At 41.9% G+C, this 17,530-nt stretch overlaps 1 protein-coding gene across 1 annotated transcript in view; it reads right to left on the bottom strand.

Moving 5' to 3' along the window:
* CFAP46 (cilia and flagella associated protein 46) overlaps window positions 1–17,530 on the bottom strand; it is a 128,937-nt gene that overhangs the window by 36,065 nt on the left and 75,342 nt on the right. Inside the window, 7 exon segments of the mRNA XM_074232114.1 lie at window positions 3,667–3,837; window positions 5,248–5,427; window positions 5,933–6,067; window positions 8,104–8,292; window positions 8,443–8,631; window positions 10,681–10,816; window positions 14,999–15,178. Of these exon segments, the coding sequence (XP_074088215.1) occupies window positions 3,667–3,837; window positions 5,248–5,427; window positions 5,933–6,067; window positions 8,104–8,292; window positions 8,443–8,631; window positions 10,681–10,816; window positions 14,999–15,178 (1,180 nt within the window).

Below are 17,530 nucleotides of genomic sequence, written 5' to 3'. Positions count from 1 at the left end.
TTGACATAATTTTCATAAACCTTCATGATTGATGGCATCAAGAGCCTTGGTCAGAATTATAGACCTTTGTTCTGTTCCTGGCATTTTTTTCTTGGAGTTTTTGGGCAGCAAACACCATATCAACTGTTCCTCAACTGTTTCTGAAACCACACTGACTCTCAGGGAGATGACCATCTTCCAGGTGAAGATCAGCCTACTGAGAAACACTCAGGCAAAAATCTTGCCAGCAATGACTAAAAGAGAAGTACTTCTATGATTGTCATGGACAATCTATGCCCTATACCTTTATAGAGATGGACGATGGAGGGGGGAATAACCTCTTCATGCCATATAATCTGGAAAATTTCAGTCAACTTTTGGATCGAGCAACAGACCCCACCACCTTGTAGATATCAATTGGAATAGAATCAGCACCAGGTACTTTGCCATGTGAAAGGAGCCTAATGACATTCAAAACTATTTCTTCAGTTGGAAGTTTAACTAGAGACTTATTGACTTCAACTTGAGGTAAATGGTCAATGGCTTCTGCATTGCTTGATGACAATCTGTTAAAGACATAGTGGAAGTGGTCAGTCCATCTCTCTAGGATCATGTCCCTCTCATTAATCAATGTGTTTCCAACAGCACTGAGTAATTGAGATACACCATAGGTCTTTGACCAATAAATAGGCTTCAGGGCATCATAAAAACACTTTGGATTGTTTCTGTCTGCATAAAACTGAATTTTTTCTGCCTTACTGAGACAAGAGTCCTGCATTTCTCTAAGCTTTGCTTGTACTTTACTTCTGATAGCACTAAATGCTGCCTTCTTAGAAATGGATGAACTATCTTACTGGTAAATCCTGTGGAGTTCTTATTTTACATTTAGCAGCTTCTATATTTCCCCATTATTTTCATCAAGTCAGTCTTGTTGTTTGTGAGTATTCTGGCTCAGATGAGCAAATGCAGTGTTGTGCACCAGATCTCTGAAAGATGCCCACTCTTTTTCCATTCTAATGTTGCCAATTGTGTATTGGCTCAGTATTTACTCCAAGTTAACAACAAACTGTTCCAGCTCAGAGAGACTCTCTATCTTGACATTAATTCTTCTAGTAGTCATTTTATCGTGGGGTCGTGCTTTGGTCAAATATGAATATTTAGATTAGAAAGGATGAGTCTGTGATCAGTCTAGCATGCTGCACTACACATTGCCTCTTGGTCTAATAGATGCCAATGTTTGCTACGAGGGTGCATCCAGGAAGTTTTATTGCATTTAGATAAATGGAAGACAGTGCTTGTGATGAGAAGGTCATGAGATGCACAAGTATTCAGTAGTAGGTGACCACTGTTGTTGCTGTGGCCAACTCCATTCTTCCCGGGAACTCCCTACCTCGTCAGGTAATTTGCACCTACTCTAGCATTAAAGTCACACAGAATTATAAGCTGATCCTCCTTTGGTGCATTGATAATAATGGTCTCAAAGTCTTCATAAAAATTTTCTTGGACTTCCTCATGGTTTGTCATGGTGGGTGCACATGGCTAATGGTGGCATGATGTTTTCCTGGAAGTAGCAATCTCATTGACATGAACCTGCCATTCTCTCCTTTGATAGGCATTCAAGTTTGTTGACTAGATTAGTTTTGATTGCAAAACCTAACCCAGTTTCATAGTATTCCCCTTCACTATAGTCATTCCAGAAAAAAATATATCTAGCTCAGACTTCAGTAAGCTGGCCTTCATTTTCCAGCCTTGTTTCACTCAGGGCTACTATTTAGATATGATATCTGCTAAATTGTCTTGCAACGAGAGTGGTCATCTATGAGTGTGTGTACATTTTATGTACTGCAAGTGGAATTTTTTTCTGAAGAAGTTTTTGTAGATTTTTTTTTTGTCTCAACCACACTGTGGGATCCTTGCCTGCCATGGTAATCAGGCCAAGGTTAGGGAAGCAGACAATTTTAGGGCACCTTTACTAGTCCCTTCCTCACACCAGGAGGTGAGCATTGAATCTTTAATTTAATTTAACTTAATTTAATTTAAACATTCACCCAAGGAGAGTACCAAGTCTTACAGCTGCTTTCAGTGGGGAAACAACCCTATGTCCTGGGCCACCTGTGTGTAGGGTTGTGACTATAGCTCCCAGTGTATCTGCACCTGCTGCTTTGTCACTTGTCTTTCACCACAGGACTTTGAAGGTATGGATGATGTCTTTGTTGCATGGACAAATTGTATTTAAGGCAGAGCTGCATGAAGTCATTGGCCTCACTCTCTCTTCCAAAGTCTTCATGATCCTGCATGGCAAGACAGACTTAAGTGGTGATGGCTCTAGATGTAATGGATGACCTTGGCATCTTCCACATCTAATCAAGCTCTAAGCTCCACAGTGGCCTTCATGGCCACTGGAATGAATTATTCTTATCCATCTATGCCACCAGTGGAAGACTTCATATAATTGGGGTAGATAACCCCCTCAACTCATTGATGAGTTTGAGACTCCCTCGGTCATCCTCAACCTGGTTTAACTTGCTTGCCAAAATGGTTTACTGTGGTGTGGCTGCTGTACATGCTACAGCTTCTTGAAGTCACAGGTGAGTGTTAGGTGGTTCAGGTGGACATCAAAGGTGGAAAACAGCCCCAAAGAGGGCTGGGCAGACCTCATACCAGAGTCGTCATTCTTCCTTGAATATGTCCTACAGCCCAGGAATCACCTACTAAAAGCTTACTTATCCATCCTCTGGATCCTCCCTTTCTAGCCCCCAGGGGTATGATGCTAAGTGTTTCAACAATTAGCTCTTCATAAATAATATACTTTTACCTTGAATGGCATTATTAATATTTTCTTCATTACTTTTTTAAGTATGAACAAGCCCCTAAACCACAAATCAAGTCCTGATCTAGAGTTGATTTCTAAGGTTAGAGGCTCACACCCAGCCCTCTGTGATTCCCAAGATGGGCTGACCCTGAGCCCCCATCTCAGCCTTCTGCTCCCTTGGCCCATTTTGAGTGTAGGCTGCCCTATAGAATTTATCCTATTATACTTTGGCTCCTTCTGGCTCCTGTCTAGCACCCTTTGTAGCCATCTCAGTCTCTGCCAGGCTCAGAATTTCATTCTTGAACATTTTTCCTCCTTCCAGTGCTGATGATGTCTCCCCTCCATGGCAGCCCATGGCATGCCATCTAAACCATCTCTCCCTTTCAATCTCAAATCAGAGTCCCATGCAAGACTCTGCCTGGTTCACAATCTCAACGAGGCATTGATCCTTCACAAGACTCCCAACTTTAGCAGCTAAATGGCTGTGGCTTAGCATATAGACCCATCCCCAAAGCAAAGATGAAAACAAATTATTCTGGGAATAGCAGGGGAAGTCTGGGCTTCCTGCCTTACTGGGACTCTTCAGAATTTCCCCAGGGAGGTCATGTGAATATGAGCTTGTGAGCCCCTCATACAACTCCAGGTTATATAGGCAGGTATCAGAGACCCCATTTTAGAGATGGGGAAAAGAAATCTCCAGGAGCTTGTCACACACCTACCAAGTGATCTATGGGAGATTTGAACCTAGTTCTCTTTATATTTCAAGGCCTGAACTTGCTCTAATGCATACAGTTTAACCCCTGCCTGCTTGCCTGCACTTAAGAATTTTGACAATAGCTTGGCTGGCAGGGACTTGGGGAAGGCTACAAAATTACCTTGGAAATCTGTCCCAGTTTCTGCTCCACACTGTGGAAAAGGGTAGTTCCTGTCTGGTCTTGTTCCTCCAGCTTTTGGTAAAGTTGAAGGAGGGCTGCCAGCTGGGAGCTGCTGGTGTTGATGGTGACTGACAGCAACAGTTTTCTCATTTCCAGGGATGCCATACAGCTCTGGGAAATGGGACGTCCCTGGCATCAGGCTAGTGCAGGGGGCCACATGCCCCTTCCACTCACCACCCCAGCTTAGGACTTTGGGGATGCAGCCTGGATGCTCTGGTGAAGAAGCAGTCACAAACATGGGGACCCACACTTAATGGGGGCACTGGGGCAGGCAGGTGAGGGGCTCCTGCAAGGTCTGACTTAGGGATGGGGAGGGCAGGGAAGGGGACAGTCCCCAGGCAGGGGGTGGATGAGGGCAGAGGGGAGGGGAATGGAAGAGCTTCAGTCCCCAGGCAGGGTGACTAGCTGGGGGGGGAGGTTGAGGGCAGAGGGAAGAGAAAGGGATCTTCACCCCCCCCAGGCAGGAGTGGCTGTTCTGCTCTGCCCTAGAGCCCTATGAATATCCAGATCCAGGACCCAGACTTGAGCCAGGGCCCTGCACCTGTTCCTTGGGGGTCTCAGGGAAAACCTTCCTCCAGCCTTGATAGAACACCTGCTATAACAAGGTTTTGGTCCGAATCACCAAAGCCTGTCTTGGCCACTAAAGCCAATGTTCTTGTGGACAGGAAATTACAGAGAGGGTGGGGATAGCCCTGCAGGCAGCAGGAACCCCAAAGGGAAGGCTCTAAGAAGCAAACAGGTAAGGCGGGAACCTGAGGCCTGAGGATAGCCTGCCCTGGGGATCAGCCAATGCAAAACATCTGAGGAGACTCATGGGAACCAAGACAGGGGAGGGACCAGAATTGGTGAAGGACCGAAGTGCAGAGCAGAGAAGAGGATTTTGTCAATAGGCAGACAGTTTACATTGAGGATGTGAAGGAAGGGCTTTTTCCTTGGCTTTGATTGAACTTTCCTCAGAAAAAGCAAAAAGAAAAGAGGGGGGAGAGATAAACAGGGCAAGATAAACAGAGAGAACCAGCCAGCCCTAGAGACACCCAGATGGACAGGGATGGGCAGAGATGGGCAGAGACAGTCAGTCAGCTATGAGAGATGGATGGGCAGACAGGGAAAAAGGTGGGCATAGATGGGCAGACAGAGTCAGACAGCCACAGAGAGACAGAATGGGCAGAGATGGGTGGAGATGGGCTGAGATGGGCAGAGGGTCTATTCGGGTTTCATTCTTCAAATGCTGTGGATAAACCTAACTTCGGAGTTTGGGTGGTTAAGGTCTCTAGGCCCCAGACCATCTAAGGGGACGATGGCAAATTGAACCTTAGAAGCTATTCCCTGGGTTCCTTCAGAGATTACCAACAACATCCTTGATCCTGCCAAGATGCTTCCTTTTGGGGGCTTAGGTTCCCAGAATTGAAGAGACCCACAGCCCTTCCATGGGTTCTTGATGCAAATCAATCTTGTTTCCCAGCTTCCAAAACTGCAGATAGACAGGTTCATGGAAGGATCAGGTCAGATTTGTCTCCTCACCTGGTAAAGGGCCAGGAACTGGCAGGTAGTAGGTTGGTCCATGATGCCGAAGATTTCCACCATCTCTAGGCTGGCTTTGGCTGCAGTGCTGATCAAGTTGTTATTAAGACAGACTTGCAGACACTGAAGGAGAGCTTCAGAAGCCTGGGAGCGGAATTTCTGGGCCAATGTAAAGTTTTTCTGAGGGAAAGAGAATTTGCTTTTGATTCTTTACTTTTCAGTTAACTAGCATTTTTTTTCTCCCTCCCACCTTCACTTTTGACTAAAAGAAAAAAAAGGCAAAATGAAAAACTCTCATAGCAAATATCCAAAGATAAGCAAAACAAATTCCCATGGTAGCCATGTCCAGACACATGTGTCTCATTCGGTACCTCACCTCTGTAATCATCATTCCTCTGAAAACTGAGGGGTGACTATAAATTGGGAAGGCCCTGAACAAGTTCAGTATAAGAATGGGATAGAATATTATCAAGCTATAAGAAAATGATGACTGGTTGGTTTAGAGAAGCCATGGAAGACATGAATGAACTGATACAGAGTAAAGTTGGCAGAATCAGGAGAATGACTGAAATCGGGAAAACAGTCTTGTAAAATTAAGCTTCTCTAAAAGACATGGGGATTCTGATCAATGTGTTGATACACTTCTACACTTACCTTGGGATGAAATATTGAGAACAACAAATACCTTTATTTCTCTGGCTTTCTGAATGAAGTCTTCATTTGGGGGAGGGCTTAGAAAGTCTAGGTTCATCCCTAATTCGCCTTCAGTTTCCTCTTTGTCTGTCTCCAAAGAATTCATGATTGCCATTCTAGCATCAAACTGTAAAACAAGTTTCTAGGAATGACTGGAGCACTTTGCAATAGTAAGAAGCTCTGTATTTATTAAATGACTTTCCTTGGCAGGCTCCCTACCTGCCACCAAATAGCATTGTGATGACTAGTTGTCATCACAGCTTGCCTCCCTGAAGGTTTATTAATTATCCCCCAAATCACAGAGTTTCAGAGATGAAAGAGAGCCAACCAACCTTCTGGTATAATTCACACCTCAAAAAAGAATATCCATTGACTAGAATTTTATCCGAAACACAAGTAAAGATTAATGTCCTATTTTTCCTAGACTTTTCTTTTTCTTTTTTCTTTTTTTTTTTTTTTTGGCAGAGGGTCAAACTACATTTCTGTCTACCCACCCCACCCTTCTTCATTCATCTTTGGTTGATATTTGTGTTCTGTTCCTTGTCTCCTCAAAGTCTTCTCTCTGCTGGTAGAGCTGATAAAAGCTCAGCCAATCCTTTCTGTACCTGTAGATACCCTCCAACATGGTGTGAAACTCATCTAATCCATCTTATCACTGTACTCATGTTGACGATCAACTTTCTGCCAGTCATTTTTATTCTGTCCTTTTTAGTCTAAACAGAGAAATGGTAATGGGTCTGTGGTTTCCCCAACTTGGAGGTTCCTTCCAATGGCTTCACTTGCCACCCACTCATATCCACTTATCTTCAGGAATAAAACATTAGGTGAGTCCTTCTAAACTCTGCCTTTGGCAGGTATCACTCATAGTAATATGTCCAGTCTAGAGCACACCAATTTAACCAGATAACCATTGATAACCAGAACATTCAGAGGAAGTCAACCAAGTTGGTGTAGAGTCCTTGAGTTTCTGTCCTATGAGGATCCATGAAAGAAAATGGTGGAGAGTCACTTCATTATTCCTAGAGGACAAGCAGTCATGGGTGGGTGGCAATCTGAGCAGTAGATAGAGTGCTGGGTCTGGAGTCAGGAAGACCTGAGTTCAATGAACAACAACTTAACTGGTGTATCGCTTATATGGACATAGCAGTTGGTGGGTGGTCTCCTCCAGCTCCTGGGGAGGAGAAAGTGCCTGGAGCAGAAACTGCCTTTTGCTTAGTATACTGGGACATAGGAGGTACTTAATAAATGTTCATTGACCCACAGACTGGTTCATTCTCCTTCCTCAAATACCTGTCATGCTAAGATGCTTTCCTGCTCTTTAATCCAGGTTTTCAGTGGGGTCATTTATGTTGTCATTCAAGGCATTTTGAGATAATCTGATGAATAGATGGATGGGAGAAGGTTCTAAAGTACTCTACAGAATCAAATGGTTTATGCACACATTGGAATCTTTCTTCATTCAGTTTTATCAATTGAGAAAAAGGAAAAATGTGGCCTGTGTGACTCACAGAAGTTTTCTTGCTCCCTCCTAATGCAGAGGGAGAATATTTTGTCAAAGATATGGTATAGCTGGGTATAGGTGGCAGTCGAGGCTGCCCTCTTTTTCCCAGGTTAACTAAAATCCCTTGGCTCTGGTTGGTGGTCTTCTCTACCAGTCTCAGTTTCACCAGAGCCTTAGTTCTCTTCTGACACTTTTCTTACAGACCTGAACCAGGCTATTGTATTCTCTGTGAAGCCTTTCCAGGAGGTGAATCTTGCAGGGGAGATTCAGGAGAGGCCATGGAAAACCTCACTCTGGATCCCATAGTATGACTGCCTTGTTCTTGCCATCACTGAAGGACTGACTCTGCCCTTGTTGCAGGCTGCTCTTCCATTATTGGTGGAAGAAACTGAACTTATCTCATCTCCACAATGAGCAAACTTCCTTTCTCCTCAATCAAGCCACTCGTGGTTCTAGAGAGATGACCAGAAGACTGAGTAGCCAAATGCTTTGCTTCAAATCAGCAGGTGTCAAGAGGTGGAAGGGGATCAAAGGCTTCCCTGATTCTAGGGGTGTCCATCTAGCCACTCAGCAACTCACTCCTCACTTCATCATTGAAGGACACCCCAAAGATCTTTCATCTCAGTGGCCAAGGTGTAAGACTTAAGGAAACTATCACCTACCAGAATGTTTTCATCCCAGTAATGAGATGAATGAACGGGGTCAGTTTGAAGAGCCACAAGATGGAGGATCCTTCCAATGAAGTACAAGACTTTTGCTCGAAGGCTAACACATCCAATGGATAGGTGTTGCATGCTCTCCAACTGGGCCAGAGCTCTGTGGGCCACAGTATGATTGAGGTTGAACCAGTCCTATAGGAACCCCAAAGTTGTGAGATGAACACAAATGCAGGTCAAAGTGGGACCCTGCTCCCCACCTCCACCTCAGAGTCCAGCATCACTAGGGAACCTGCTCCCATTGGCCCCACTTGAGAGCTTGGTTACTGTTTCTGTGCTAATTACCCAGTCCAATTGGTTGAAGTCACTGGTATCAAACAAGTAGTCAGACAGGATTTTTTCCCATGTTCCTTTTTTCATTTCTTCCTTCAGAGTTTTTTCCTGATTAAACTGAATTATCTCCACAGAGATTTCAGCCAGCTTTAACTTGACTTTGGAGAGCTTCCTCATCAGGGGAGTGCTGATATTCCGGGTCTGCAACAGTAAAAGCTTTTGTGAGAACTCTCCATTATTCCACTCCTTTTACTGACCCAATCGATCGATTCCTCAGCATTCCCATGTCCTGTGGGCCAGTCTCTAATGGGGAGACCTACCCAAACACAGGAATGTGCAGAATAGTTACACAGTCTACAGGAGGTAATTTGAGGGGAAAGCCCCTAGTCCCTTAAATGCTTTGAGGACATTCAGGGTTCTGATGCAAGGGTGATGAGGTAGGGGGAGCAACCAATGGAAAGGCAGAGAGAACAGAAATGGCATGTCCTGTGTGAGGCTTTGAAAGGTGGGAATGATTACTGTAATAGGACTCCTGGGGGCCTAGTGTGAAAGGTGTGGTATCGTGGGTCACATTAGGGTCAATTGGGAAAAGCTCTGAGCCAGAAGGGGAGCCATGAAGGAGACCATTGAACTCCAGTGGGTTCTGTGTCGATCAGGAAAAGGGAAGGGAGACAAATATTCTGCAGTTGCTAGAATTCCATTTGCTCCATCCTGTCTTCTTTGCTGCTCAATTCTGGCTCATCCTTTAAAAACCCGCCTTGAATGCCCCCTTGCTCCTCCTGGAAGCTGGCAATGATTCCCTTCAGAATGTTCTTCCCCAGAACCCATTGGCCCATTGTGGTGCTAGAAACTAGTGGGGAGTGGAAAGCAAAAGAAGGATCATTTAAATCTGAAAGCAGAGAGTGGGAAGAGACCAAATCTGAAGAGTCTAGCCTCCCCTTTCAAGGTACAATGATACCAGGAATCGAGATTGACTTGGGAGCTGGCAGTGGTCTTTGAAGAAGCAAAAAACTGGAGAAAGAAGTGAATGCTAAAAATCCTTCTCCTTTTGCTTTCCTGGAAGCAGCAGACCAAGAGAGGACTCTGGTAAAGGTAAGACCTTTGGGAAGAACTCCCTTTTGGGACCATGAATGATGGTGGGGATTGGCCAAGATTGCAGAGACCAAGAGCTCCTCTTGCAAGGGCTCTTACTTGTTTGTCTTCCTTTTCTCACCTCTCCTTTTCCTCTACTATTAAAGGAGCCTTCTAACTGATCTCCCAATACTACCACCAGACTCTTCCCTGTGGAGTCCATTGATCTTTCTAGAACAGAAAGCTGAGCACATGGTGCCCTACTTAGGAAGCACCACAAGCTTCCTCTAGACTCCCTATCCAGACAATCACTTGTGACTTCCCACACATCTTGTGCTCTAGAAAAACTGGAAATTCTTTTCCTCTCTCCATTTCTTTGGTCTTATCCTTGAATGCTCTCATTCTTTTGGAATCCTTAGGTTCTTTAAGGTTGAATATCATCTCCTTCATTCTGCTTTCATTTTGTACATCTACCCTGGGAACATGCTGTATCTCCCAAGTAGACTATAAGCTCCTGGAGGGCAGGGGCTTGGTACAGGGTAACTACTAAATTAATGCTAGTTGATTCATTGATTTCTTAAGTGTTAAACTTATCAGCAGGTCTGCCTTAGTATTGGGGCAAACATTTCCCCAGACTTCCTGGGTGGGGGCTAGGAGGAAAGAGAATGAGGAAATCTCCCCAATGTGTATTTGGACCTTTTCTAATGAAAGGTTTACATTGAAAAGTTCTCACCATACATCCCTGGCCGGCACAGTTTTTTTGAGTTTGCTTCTTACCTACCTACAAGACTGTAAGCAAGGAGGGACCATGTTTTATATAAGCACAGAATCTCCCCATTCCCCTCCCCCACCACACACAAAGTGAGGGCTTATGCTTCAGTCCAATTTATTGCTTTGCTTCTACTGATGGCAACTCTTTAGCCATTAACTTCCTTGAGATTCTAATTTTGTCACAAAACCTACTTGTATAGGGCTACACAAGATGTCAACAACAGACCTGTTGGTGGGATTGGAACCCATGTCCTCAAACTCATCTTTGTACTCTACTCTTTCCTGTACATTTCTCTTCAATGGAATGGAGAGTGAAGACATTTGGCCTATATTGATGAGATGCTGTCCCCTCTGATTGAGTTCCTGTCAAAGTGTCCTAGAAAATGGGCACTGGAGGCTAACTCTTACCTCATGAAGGGCCAGCAGGGACTGAATATTATGAAATATTTCTTCCAGATACATAATAGCTTTCTGGAGCAAGTTATAAGTTTCCAAATAATAACCCATCTTCACTTTATCATCAGACTCGTATTTGGCAAATAACCTTTAAAAAAAAAAGATAGGGAACATTGACTCTGAAGGCAAAAATAGTACTTTGCTCAGTTACCCAGGTGACCTATTCAAATTCTGTATCAAATGAAGAATACTTTTCTTCAATCTATGAAGTGCATTTTTTGTAATTAATTATTCATCAAACTCATCTTAGTTTTCAGTTTTCTTAGAACTTTGTTGAGCAAAAGCTTCTGATTTTTATTTCCTCTCATTGCTGTGAATTCTTTTTCATTTTTGATGTTTTTTTCTTTAAGGTGAGCTAATATTATTTTATTAGATTTTTATAAAGCTGTCAAGACTTTTTTTTTTTCCTTTCTGTTTTGCCACTCTGATGTTCAGAATTTCTAATTTGGTATTTAGTTAGGGAGGTTTTTTTTTAATTTTAGTTGTGAGACCAATTTGTTGATTTGCTCTTTCTTATTTGATTAAGGTTTTGAGAAATAAGCATTTTCTTTTATGAACGGCTGTGAAATTAAAAATTTGATTTTATTTTGTATTATTTAATGGATAATGTATTTAATCAATGTAAATCAATATTTGTGGATCAAATGAAGACTTGATTGTAGAGGCCTTGCTTTCAGTCTTGTAAGCAGACTTGCAAGAGTCTGTCCCCCTATTCTTAATTGGCCATAGCCTGACCATAAAGACTCAAAATTTGTAAGTTTTTGCTCACCAAGGGAGGGAGAACAGGAGAAAAGGAAATTAGGTGACCATGGTCAGAGGATGTTTGAGATTTTCCAGGTGATGTTTAGTTTAGCATCAATGGTACATAAATGAGTTGCCCTACTTTGGTCCCTGGCTACTGAGGAGTCTTGGATCTCATTGCCAATGCCTAGCAATGAACATGCTTGGAACTTTTTGCCTCAGTTTCTCTTTATCAGAGATTTTTATCATGACCCTGTTTTAGTTGCATCTCATAGGCTTTGACATATTATCTTTTTGTGTCCTTTTCTTTTGTGAAATGTACTTTTTTTTTTTTTTTTAGGTTTTTGCAAGGCAATGGGGTTAAGTGGCTTGCCCAAGCCCACACAGCTAGGTAATTATTAAGTGTCTGAGACCGGATTTGAACCCAGGTACTCCTGACTCCAAGGCTGGTGCTTTAATCCACTATGCCACCTAGCCACCCCGAAATGTACTCTTGTTTCTATGATTTAATTTATAAATTATGCTTTAATTTATTACATCTTTAGGATTAAATTACTCTTTTCAAGTGGTCATTAATTCTTAATTCAGAGATTCTTTACCAAATATGGCTATTATTCCATTGTGTTTATTAAGTTACATGTTAATATGTTACTATGTGATTGGTTATATTATGTTTATCATTTTGAGGGGTAAAGTTTTTATGCCTTGATATGGTGTCATTATTTTAAAGGTGCCATGCAAGCTAAGAAGTATGTAAATTCTTGATTGCACATGTATAACCTACATTAGATTGCTTCTCAGTCAGAGGGGAGGGGAGGAAAGAAGAGGTAAACTTTGAAGCTCAAAATTTTTTAAAAAGTTAAAAATGATTTAATATGGAAAAGGGTGAAAATAAAATATTACTTTAAAAAGAAGTATGTTTACCTTTTTTTGTTCCTATCCATCAGATTTATCATCTCTAGTTTTTCTAAAGTTCTATTCAAGTGCGCTCTCTTGAGACTGATAGACAATACTGCAGAACTTCTCCAGGCAACCACATTTTGAAATAATTTTCCATAAACCCTCATGACTGACATTATCAAGGTTTTGGTTAGATCTACAAACATTGACTGCTATTCTCTTCCTGGAATTTCTCCTGGAATTGCTGGGCAGCAAATACCGTATCAATGGTTCCTCAACCCTTTCTGAAATCACACTGACTCTCAGGTAGGTAACCATCTTCCAGGTGAAAGATCGGCTTTTTCTTTTTGTTTTGTTTTGGTTTTTGCAAGGCAATGGGGTTAAATGACTTGCCCAAGGTAACAGAGTTAGATATTTTTTAAATGTCTGAAGACAGATTTGAACTCAAGTCTTCCTGACTCCAGGGCAACTGGTCTGTCCACTGTACCACCTAGCTGCCCACTAGAATAAGCTTTGTGAGAAGGACTCTGGCAAGACTCTTGCAAGCAATGACTAAGAGAGAACCCCCTGTAATTGTCACAGGACTATCTATTCCCTTCATCTATATAGAGATGGACAAAGGAGGGTATCCTTGAAATTCCTGGGAGATCACCTCCCCTTGCCATGTTATCTGTAGGGCATTGGACCCTCCACCTTGCAAATCCCAGCTGGAATAGAATCAGTGCCAGATGCTAATTTACCAAGATCAAAGGAACAAATTGACATTCAAAAATCTCTTTAGTTGGAACTTCAGCTGGGGAGGAATCAGCTTTAACCTGAGGTAAGTGGCAATGACTTCAGCATTGATTGATGATGGTCTTTTGAGAACACTATGGAAATGTTCAGACCAGCTTTATAGGATTGCGTCTATATTACTAATCAATGTGATTTCATGAGCACTGAGTGGTTGAGAGGAACCATAGATCTTTGGCCCCTAAATAGCCTTCAGAGCATCATAAAAGCACTTCAGATTGTTACTATCCACATAAAACGAAATTTCATCTACCTTCTAGCCACGAATCCTACAGCTCACTAAACTTTATTTGTACTTTACTTTTGATAGCATTACATGATGACTTCTTAGAAATGTAAGTTATCCTGCTGGTAAAACCTGTAGGAATCTTGTTTTCCCATTTATTCATTTATTTATTTATTTATTTATTCATTTAGTTAGTTAGTTTTTGCAAGGCAATGGGGTTAAGTGGCTTGCCCAAGGCCACACAGCTAGGTAATTAGTAAGTGTCTGAGGCCGGATTTGAACCCAGGTCCTCCTGACTCCAGGGCGGGTGCTCTAGTTTTCTCTAGCTTCCTCTTGGAAGTTTAGAGAGCTAGGACAATGCTAGAAGACCTGCTATGGACACTGTTGTCCACACCCAGAGGAAGAAAAACAAACCCTACTGAATCTGAATGAACACTACGTTCACTTTTTACAAATTTCTCTTGGTTTTTCTTTTCTATCTCCTGGTTTTCTTTCTTTCCCCTTAGTCCTAATTCCTCATCTAGAAAATGACTCATCTGTAAACATGTTAAATACATTATGTGGATGTTACCAGACTGTTAGCTGCTAAGGAGAAGGGGATGGGAAGGGAAGGAGGAAGGAAATCAGATAACTTACAAATATGCATGTGCATTGAATCAATGTTGAAAAACTTTCATAACATATAATTAGAAAAATAAAATAAAATATCAATAAGAAATAAAATTTTTAAAATGGTTTTCCCCAAAAGGAAAAAAAAAAAGAGGAGGCATATGAATCATGCAAGAAAGATAGCCCAACAAAGAATTGAGGTTATGTCCAGCAATTGGGAATGATTGAACAAGCTATGGTCTATGAATGTCATGAAGTACTATTGTTCTATAAGAAGTCATGAATAGTTGGACTCTAGAGAAGTATGAAATGAATTACAAGAACTGCTGATGAGCGAAGGGAGCAGAACCAAGAGAACATCGTCCACATTAGCAACAACAGTGTGAGATGGTCAACCTTGATAGGTGCAGCTCCTCTCAGCATTCAGAGAGCTAGGACAACTGCTTTAGAGCAGCTATGGGCAATGCTATCCCCAACCAGAGGAAGAAACGGAAAATAAAACAACAAACTACAGAATCTGAATGAACCCTAGCTTCACCTTTTAAAAATTTCTCTTAACGTTTTCTTTCCTATCTCCTGGTTTTCTTTCTTTTCCCTTAGTCCTAATTCCTCATCTAGAAAATGACTAATGTGTTAATATGTTAAACACAAATTTGCATGTACAATGTTCACTAGACTGTTCTCTGCTCATAGGAAGGAGGTAGAAGAAAACTATGTAACTCATAAATATGCATGTAGATGAATGTTGGAAAATTTTCATAACATATACTTGGAAAATAAAATATCAATAAATAAAAAAGAAAGATAATTCAAGCCTTGGATCACACTCAGGTTAGAGTGTCTTTGGATGTTTCTAACAGGGCTATCTTCTTTCCATCATACACATGAAAAAATATACATAGATGTCTATCTATCTATAGATATCTGTCTACATCTATCTATCTATCTATCTATCTATCTATCTAGTTTGTTTTTCCCAGAGAGAGAGAAAAAAAACCTCACCTCTTGATCGTGACAGACTGGAGGATCATATCTACACAGTGGCCTTTATAACCACAGGCAAGAAAACTCTTCTCAATTTTCATCAGTCTGTAATTGATAGCCTCTAGCAAGTATGAAAAGTCCAAAGGATCATCTTTGGGGGCAGAGTCCAAGACAATCTTCAGCTGAATGTGGGCACTCCTGAAGAGGAGGAAACAAAATGAAAAACAATGCCCACAAAAGTTTATTTTGGTTCCTTTTATTATTCTATAACAAAGAATTTTGAAAGTTTTGTGCCAAAAAACCCCAAATCTGTCTTTGCAACAGTGATTGGGTCCTTTCCAATGGCTACACACACCAGTTATATAGCTGATGATTTTTTATTAAAAGAATCATCTTCAGTTTTTTTTAATTTTAAAAATGGTTAACCATTTCTCTGAGGGCAAAACTGTTGCTTTTCTTGTTTATACCAGGTTGATATAAGCAAAAAATTTAATAAAGAAAACTCTGACAAGACATTGTAAAATCTGCAGATGTGAGGAATGACAGCAGTCTGTTTAATACCACGTTATTTATTAAGCCCCTATGATGTCACTAAGAACTTTGCTAGGCATTGATAGACCTTGCTTTGGGGGTGCTTGGGAGGAGACAACAGGTACACAAGGAAATAAAGAGATGGCAGAAAACAAAGTAATTTCCTGAATAGTGAGGGAGCAGGAGAGGTTTGGTGAAGGATAAAGGACCTGAGAGGCTTGAAGGGGACAATGTCCAGGCCACTCTGTCAGGAATCCACATGTTTGTGTCTGTGTGACCCTCTAACTGATACAAAATGGTGAGAGAGAGCCCAACCGCATTTGGCAAAGCATTGTTCTAGTTTTGTTTTTGTTTGTTGTTCTTGTAGCACAGTGGAATGGACATTGGGCTCTGGAGGGAGAGGCCCTGAATTCAAATCCTGCTTGTTCGTTGTAGCTAGGAAACCTCAGAGTCATCCCAACTCTTCTCAGTTTTAGTCTTCTTGTCTACAAAGAGAAGAACTTGGACAAGATGCCTTCTGAGGTTCCTTTGTGCCCTTCATGCAATAAACAACAATCAAGCACACATTACATACTTACTGTCTATCAGACACCATGTTAAATGCAACCCCCAAACCTATATAAGGTTGTTGAGCTGAACTTACTCCATCATAAACATTTATGATGCACCTACTATATACACCAAGAACTTTCCTAAGTCCTGGGGTAGAAAATACACATAGTCCCGGCCCTCCAAGAGCTCACAAGCTAATAGGGAAGACAAGCAAATGGCAAGCTCCCTATTAAATAGATAGGAGATAATTAAGGCCCTAGAATCCAGGGGTTGGAGGAAGGCTCCTGGAGGTGGGATTTTGGTTGATACCAAGAGGAGTCAAAAAGCAGAGGTGAGGAGACAGAGAAAAGTTAAGAGAGATGGACAGGACAGGGAGTCTATTGCTTATAGAGCAGCCATGAGGTCTGGGTCACTATTCCAAGAGCACATTTTAAGGGAGTAAAGTTAAGTGGCCTGGAAAGGGTGGAGGGATCATTCGTGGAAGGCTTTGAATGCCAAATAGAGGATTTTCCATTTCTCCTGGAGAGGATGGGGAGCCACTGGGGCTCACTGAGTGGGGAAGGGTGATATGATCAGACCTCCATCTTATCATTTTGATGGCTAAATGAATGATGGATTGGAGTGGAGAGAGACTGGAGGCAGGGAAACAGACCCATCCCATTGAACTGGACTGGACTATCATAATAGTCCAGGCTTAAAGTGATGAGGGATGGAGTCTCTCAAGGATGAAGAGAAAGGAGAATATCAAAGAGAGATTAGAGAGGTCAAATCATGAGGTCTTGGCAGTAACTTAGATATGGGAATTGAGAGAGGGTAAGGAGTGGAGGATGATACCTTGATTTTGAGCCTGGGGGACTGGGAGGATGGTAGTGGTTTTGACAGTAATAGGGAAGTTTGGAAGGAGAAAAGATTTAGGGGAAGAGATCATAAGTTATATTTTGGATACATTACATTTAGGATGTCTAATGGACTTTGAATTTGAGGTATCTGAAAGGCAACTGGAGATATGTGATTGGAGGTCAGGAAAGAGGTTGGAGCAAGAAAAGTTGATTTGAGCATAGAGATGGTAATTAAATCCATAGGGACTGTTGAAATAGGGTAGAGGGAGAAGAAAAGACAACCCAAATCAGTAATCTGAGAGACACTTAGGATTAAAGGGAATGATCTAGAAAAGAATCCTACAAAGGAGACAGAGACAAGAAGCAGTCAGAGGAGGAGGAGAACCAGGAGAGAGGAATGTCCTGAAAACCCCAAAGAGATAAAAGCATTGAAAAGAGATTGAGGGGAGAAAGGGGTCGAGGAATATAAGGATGGAGAAAAGGCCATTGGATTTGGCCACCAAGAGATCATTGATAACTTTAGGAGAGGGCAGTTTTGATGAAATCATGAAGTGAGAAGTCAGATATAAGTAGTTAAGAAGAGAGAGAGAGAGAGAGAGAGAGAGAGAGAGAGAGAGGAGGAAACCTG

Source organism: Macrotis lagotis, chromosome 4 (assembly GCF_037893015.1).
Source record: "Macrotis lagotis isolate mMagLag1 chromosome 4, bilby.v1.9.chrom.fasta, whole genome shotgun sequence".
Lineage (NCBI taxonomy): Eukaryota > Metazoa > Chordata > Mammalia > Peramelemorphia > Peramelidae > Macrotis > Macrotis lagotis.
Note: the sequence above shows the minus strand (reverse complement) of the source record. Positions and strands in the feature narration are given on the sequence as shown.